The sequence below is a fragment of the Oxyura jamaicensis genome, chromosome 24, assembly GCF_011077185.1.
Source record: "Oxyura jamaicensis isolate SHBP4307 breed ruddy duck chromosome 24, BPBGC_Ojam_1.0, whole genome shotgun sequence".
Taxonomy (NCBI): Eukaryota; Metazoa; Chordata; class Aves; order Anseriformes; family Anatidae; genus Oxyura; species Oxyura jamaicensis.
The window spans coordinates 6,186,546-6,192,962 of record NC_048916.1 but is presented as its reverse complement, the minus strand read 5'-3'; the positions used below and the strand labels follow the sequence as shown (position 1 = coordinate 6,192,962).

At 67.0% G+C, this 6,417-nt stretch overlaps 1 protein-coding gene across 1 annotated transcript; it reads right to left on the bottom strand.

The window, feature by feature from the left end:
- Positions 1-340: 340 nt before the first annotated feature.
- Positions 341-5,238, bottom strand: SCN4B (sodium voltage-gated channel beta subunit 4). Its single transcript, XM_035346225.1, has 5 exons — positions 5,083-5,238; positions 1,791-1,954; positions 968-1,193; positions 676-805; positions 341-580 (listed from the first exon to the last, which is right to left on the bottom strand). The coding sequence occupies exons 1-5, from the start codon at positions 5,132-5,134 to the stop codon at positions 487-489; spliced, it is 666 nt and encodes a 221-aa protein (XP_035202116.1). The 5' UTR covers positions 5,135-5,238; the 3' UTR covers positions 341-486.
- Positions 5,239-6,417: the final 1,179 nt, after the last annotated feature.

The window sequence follows — 6,417 nt, the reverse complement described above, 5'->3', positions numbered from 1 at the left end:
CTCTGCCCCACGGCCCCACAGCAGCACCTCCGTCCCCACGGCGAGTTTCGCGCACCCTCACCCTGCTCCCAAAACCACCCGCACGAGGCTCAGCAGAGCCAAACGAGACCCCTCAATCTCATCGCACCCCCGGCCCCCGGGCACGCCGGGACCCCCGGCCACCCCCTGCCCTGCGCCCAGGGGTGCACGGCACGCACGGCACCCGCTGCTCCCCCAGCACCCGGCCCCGCTTTCCTCGGCGCAGGGCAGGGCAGGGCAGGGGGCTGCCTCGTCCCCACGCCGTCCCCATCCGCAGGATGTCCCCGTCCCCGCGGCAGCCGAAGCCGTGTCCCAGAAGCGGTGCAGGTTTTGCAGGCACGTGTGTAACAGAAACGTGTCTCGAGCGTCGGCAGTTCGGAAAGGAAATGAAAGGGAGAGGCTTCTCCCCCCCCCCCCCCCATATCCCGGCTCCCTGCCCTGCTGGGGGCCGGGGCTCCGTGCGCTGCTTCATGCCTTCGGGGGGGCTTTTTGTTCCGCCTTGGAGCCCGCCAGGCCGTTCTCCGTGTTGTCGTTGCCCGAGGAGCTGACGAGGCACTCCTTCCTGGGGGAGAGCACGCGGCAGCTGACACCCCCGGCCCCCAAACCCCCCCCCCCCATCCCCGGCAGCATCCCCTGGGGACCGGCGCCCGCACTCACTTCCCATCCTGCGTCTTCTTGATGATGAAGAGGACGACCCTCTTGACGAGCATGAAGAGGATGAGGAGGCCGAAAAACCCCCCCACGACACCCACGATGATGAGCGTCAGGGTGTTGTCCGTCTCCTCCACTGCCGGGGACAAGGTGCAGAGGGGCCTCAGGACCGGGGGGGGGGGGTCCCAGCAGCGCTGCCCCCCGGGGACCCTGCACCCCACCATGACCAGGAGCCCCGGGGGCACCTCGGCTTCTCACCCCCGCCACTCGCAGGAGCAGGACCCCGGCCGGCACTTACTCCTGTGGACCACGGTGAGGATGATGGTGGCGTTGTGCTGCGCGTTCTTCTCCCTGGGGTTCTTGACGTGGCAGGTGTACTTGCCGGCGTCGCTGAGCTCCACGTCCTTCAGCACGATGGAGATGTTGTTGTCCTTCCCCGTCGTCGAGCCGACGAACTCCACCCGCGGGTTGCGGCCCACCAGGAAGGGCTCAGAGGTTTTGCTCTTGATCTTGCCGTGGTAGATCTGCGGGGGCAGGGGTGCGGCACGGCGGGCTCGGAGGGACCCCGAGCCCTCCACGGACACGGGGACCCCGGCGCCCCCGGCACTGCGGGTGCGGCAGGCCAGCCTCCCTCTTGCAGCCACGGCATGGACCATGCAAAAGCGAGAGCACCAGGGCAGGAGAGGTCCCTTTCCTCTGGCTGTAAGCACCGACCTGCTCCCAACAGCCCTCCTGTGAACTGCTTGAAGAGCAGAGCGTGCCCAGCAGGAAGCAAATCTACCCAGCCTTGAGCATCTCAGAGCAAGCGCAGGAGGAGCAAGCTAACCGTATCTCGCCCTAAGTGCGGACCTGCACCCGAACAGCCAACTTACGACCAGTTTATGGAAAGAAATGAGCCTGGAGGCAGCAGAAACACCAGAAGAGCTTTACTCCAAAAGCACAGACATGCACGGGTGCTCGAGTCCCCCTATTTGCACAGCCCTGTTCCCCCAGAGCTGAGCCCGCTCGGAGGGAGGGCGAGAGGAGGAGGGCAGCCAGCTGAGAGCCTCAGCGCTGCTCGGCAGCGGGGACGTCAGAAAGGACCTGCCAGGAGAAGAGGCAAAGCCCGGCGAGCCACCCACCATCTCCGTCGAGTTGAAATACCACGTGAAGACCAGGTCCTGGAAGCCGATGCAGGTGGTGAAGGTGCAGGGCAGCAGGACGTCGGAGCCGTTCAGAGCCAGCACGGTGTTGGTCTTCCCCACCGACACCTCCAAGGCCAAGGCGATGGCGAGGATGTGCAAACCTGGCAGGGAGCAGAGCGTGAGGGCACGGCGCCGGCACGGCCAGAGCAAGGCAGGGCTGCGCTGGTGGCCCCTTGTCCTTGTGCCGCAGCAGCGTGGGATGGCAAACACTCCTGCCCCAGCCCCACGTCCTGCTCCTGCAGGAACCCAGCGGTTTGGTGCCTTAAAACCGCGCAGATTCAAAGGGACCCAGAACGTCGCCAAAGATAAGGATGCAAATTAAAGCCCCGATGCGCGTTATCATCATAGAAGTTGTTATCCACAACTCCTCCAGCTAAGCCTTAAAGCGTGGGGGGGTGGGTGGAAAGCCGAAAGCTGAGCAAAGCTCTCTGTTCTGCACGCAAGGAGCTCACGCACTAATTAGTGTTTCTGCCCTGGGAGGCCGCCAGCCTGCCCGTCCTCCACCCCGGCGAAGGGCTCGCGCTCGCCACAGGGAGCAGCCTCCCCTCCCGCCAGCCTCCCGCTGGAGCTGGGGGACGACCTTCAAAGAGCAGGATGCAGCTCGCCCGAGCTTCTCCCCTGCCTTGGCAGCGAGCAGTGCTTCGAGGGAGCCGGGACAAGCCCAGCTGAGAGAGCCGAGGGCGCCTCCGACAGCTGCCGGGTCCCCCATGGGGAACGGCTCAGCGGTCCTGTGCACCGCCCCAGCACCACAAAATCCCTTCCCTCCGGGCAGGGGATGCTTTGCTCCGGGCCGGGGGACCAGCCCTACTCACAACAACCCGGCAAAGCATCCTGCATGCTGCTCCCAGACCTGGGGCACCGAGGGGACCCTTCCCCGCAAAGATTTCCCCGGGGACTCGGGCACTTCGCCCCACCAGCCCTGTAACTCCAAGGAGCCGCCCGCGGCTTCAGGCTCCGCTCCCCGCATCCTCCTCGGCTGCTGATTTATTCTCCCACACATGCCGGTGCTAGCAGCTCCCCAGGCACGTCGCAGCCCAAGCCAGAGCCCTGCATCCTGGGCTTCGGGCCCTGCTGCAGTGCTGCAGCGCGAGCACTGCAGGGGAAGAGTTACTTAACTTCACCAAGGAGCGCTTGGTGTTCTGCTACGGAGGCTTCCTCCAGCGCCACAGAGCTGCTCCCCGTGGACAGAGGGCTCGTGCAGTCGTCAGGCTCTGAGCTCAGCCCCAGGGATGCTACGGGAGGGCTTCAGGGCCAGCAGTGTCCTGGGGAAGCGGGGCTGGCGCCTGCAGCAAGGCTGAGAGGAGGGAGCCTGGCTCTGCAGGGACGCTGGGGCCAGCAGGGTGCTGCGCGGGGCCAGTTCCTTACAGGGAAGATGATTCTTTGCGGCTCGTGACACTTTTAATCCTGCCTGCCCCGGTTATATCATCATCAGTGTAATCTGAATTGCATGCATGGGGTAAATGGAGGCAGATCCTGTTCCTGTCAAGCTGTGGTCTCAGGAAGACAGAGGCGATAAGTTACCACTAAATAAAGCACAGAGGAAACGCGGGGCAGATCGCTGCCTCGACTTGCCACACCACCTGCCACTGTTACTTTTCCACGTGCCCAAAGCTGCTGCCCTTCGGACCCCAGCACCCTGCTTTGCACCCCTCGGGCCAGCCCATGCAGAGGGAAAGCCCCTGCCCGGGGGCTGCCTCCCCTGCCTGCAGGAACAAGCCACAGGGACAGGGAGCAGCAGCCGTGCTACCGAGAGCCTCGGCTGCCTGCTCACTGCTGTGGCACACGGGGTGGGCGTCTGGGGCAAGAGAAAGCAGCAGGAGCCCAGAGCAAGACTTCACCCACGCAGGTTTGGGGCAGCCCTCGGCTTCACCTGCAGCCCATCAGCCTGCCGGGCTGGGAGGCACTGCCCTGCCGAGCACACCGGGTTCACCTGGAAGGCTGCCGGATGCCTCCACTGCCCGTGAAAAAGCTGCTCCATAAAAACTTCCATCGCCCACAACAATCAATGCGAGCTCCTGGCACGGAGAGCAAGCCGCGCCTGGCTGCCCAGGTTCCTGTCCTCACGGGCTAAAAGGGAGCTGAAAGCACCCCGAGCCCAGGCAGGGGCAGCACAGCCAGGACTAACCCTGCCCGTGGGCACCGACAGCAGCTCCCCGCTGCAGCCTGGAGCCTGCTGGCTGTCCCTGGGGAGTCCCAGAGCACCCAGAGCAGCACGGACATCCCCCCCCTTCCTGCTCCCAGCCCACCCCAGCATGCTGGGGGACAAGTCCCCATCTCCCCCCCAGTTCCCGGGTCCCCAGCACCCCCGAGTCTCTCCCAGCCCCGTGCTGAGAGCAGCTCGCACCGCATCGAGCCAGGGCACTGTCAGCAGGGACCAGCACCCAGCTCCCGCAGGCAGCCTGGTACTTACACATCTTTTTTTTTTTGCATCTCCAGCTCACTTAGAATAATCTTAAGGACTATGCCCTCTAAAACACCTTTCAAGCGAGTTTCCCAACAGCAAGTGCTGCAAACGCAGCCTTGGGTTTCAAGCTCCCTGTGCCCCCCCGAGCACCAGGACCAGCACCAGGATGAGCTTTGCAAGCACGGGTGCAGCGGTGGGCGAGGGCTGATGCAGGTGCCTTGGAAGCAGCCCAGGGGCTGCAGCGGGGAGGGGATGGCTGCAAGCCCCTTCCTCCTCCGTTCCCCCAGGGGAACCGGGGACCTCCCCGGACCCCGGGCTGGGCTCATGCTCCAAGCGGTGCGGGTTCACCCCGAGCTGTGCAGAAGCGCATGCAGACGGCTCTTGTACAAAACGCACTGTAAAAGGCCGACCTGTCGGCGGGCGTGCTGCAGCAGCGGCTGCTTCCCTCCGGCCATCCCCCGGCGGGTGCCAGCAGCGGACCCCGCTCGGCACCGAGCGGGGCAAAGCGGGGCGCAGCAGCAGCGCCGGCAAGGAGGCAGCTGGGGTGCCGGGAGCCACGGGTGCGGGCAGGGCAGGGGCTGCAGCAGGCACTTCGGAGCCCTCTCCCGGACCCTGCTGCGAAGTCACCTTGGACAAGTCACTTATCCTCAGCGCTTCGGGCTGCGGAGCAGAGACGATGGCGTTAGCGCGCAGCGGCCGCCGGCTCCTCGCGGCGGAGGCAAAAAGCGGGCGCCGGGACGGGGGGAGCCCCCCTTTGGGGAGTCGGGGGGGGGGGTCCCGGGGGGGAGATGCTGCTGCTGCTGCTGCTTTTCCCCCGGCCCTTACCCAGCAGCGCTGGCAGCAGGCGCGGCGAGGCGGCGGCGGGGCGCGGGGCCATGGCTGCGGCGCGGGGGGGGCCCGGCTGCCCGCAGCGCCCGGCTCTGGCCGCCCCCGCCGAGGGCGAGCCGTGCCGGGCGGAGCCGGGCCGGGGGGAAGGAGGAGAAGCAGGAGGAGGAGGAGGAGGAGGAGGAGAAAGGAGGAGGAGGAGGCGGCGCTGCGCCCTCCGCCGCGCCCCTCGCCGCGCCCCCCGGGGGGGGGGGGGGCGCGGGGGGGGGGGGGGGGGGGGGGGGGGGGGGGGGGGGGGGGGGGGGGGGGGGCGCCCCCGCCGGCCCCGCCGGCCCCCCCCCCCCCCCCCCCCCCCCCCCGCACGCCCCCGGGGTGTCCCCAGGTCGCCCCCCCGGCATCGTTTGCTAATGGGAAAAGCCCCCCCAAAGACACAGGGCTGGGCTCGGGCACAGCAGCAGGGTGACCTCGGTTGTGTCCCCCCCGCAGCCCGAGGAGGCTCCGAGCATCCCTGCGGCCGCAGAGCAGGACGCGGAGCCAGGGCGCGGGGAGAAAATGCTGGCGCCAAAGGGAACGCGTTGGAAACTTCCCTTGTCTGCCGTGAGCTCGTTCCCGGTAATTGTTTGCGCAGAAGTTCTCGTTCCAGCAGCCTCCCCACCGGCACATCCATTAGAGCCAACCCTGGGCACACCGCACCCCCACAGGCGGTGGCAGGGGCCCTCCTAATGGAGGCCTCCGGCGATGCGAAGGGCGAGGATGGAGCTGCACCTTCCCGCCCCGGCCCATTAGAGAGCAGGACCCCTGCTCGGAGCAGCAATTTGCTGGCGGTGACGCATCCTGAGGCCAGGCGTGGTGGGAAGGGACGCGTCTGGGGCTGTGCCCCTTCCTGGCACAAGGCACGTGTCCCAGCCAGGCTCCCCAGGTGAGGCTGTCCCCCCCTTGCAGGGTACAGCACTACAGCTCCCCTGAACAGGACAGGGGCGTGTGGGATGCTGCACGCCCAAGGTGTCAGCTCCAGGGCAGCTCGAGGGACCCCCTAGCCCCACTCCTGCCCCCTTTGCAGCTCCTTCCCAGCCGGTTGGGAGCACCAAGGATAAGGGACAGGGAAAGCAGGAGGCTTCGCAGGGCACTGGGACGTCCTGGGGGGGCGAGAGGGTGCCAGCAGTGCCTGTGGGTTGAGGACAGAGGGCTGCAGAGCTGGCAGCAGAGGCAGGAAAAGTACCGGCACAGCTGGCTGGGCTTCCCTGAGCCACCGCGGCGGGAGCAACGTGGAGAGCAGTGCTGATGCAGCAGGAGGGCTCTGGCCGTGCTGGATACGGCCAGGTGAGGAATGCAGCT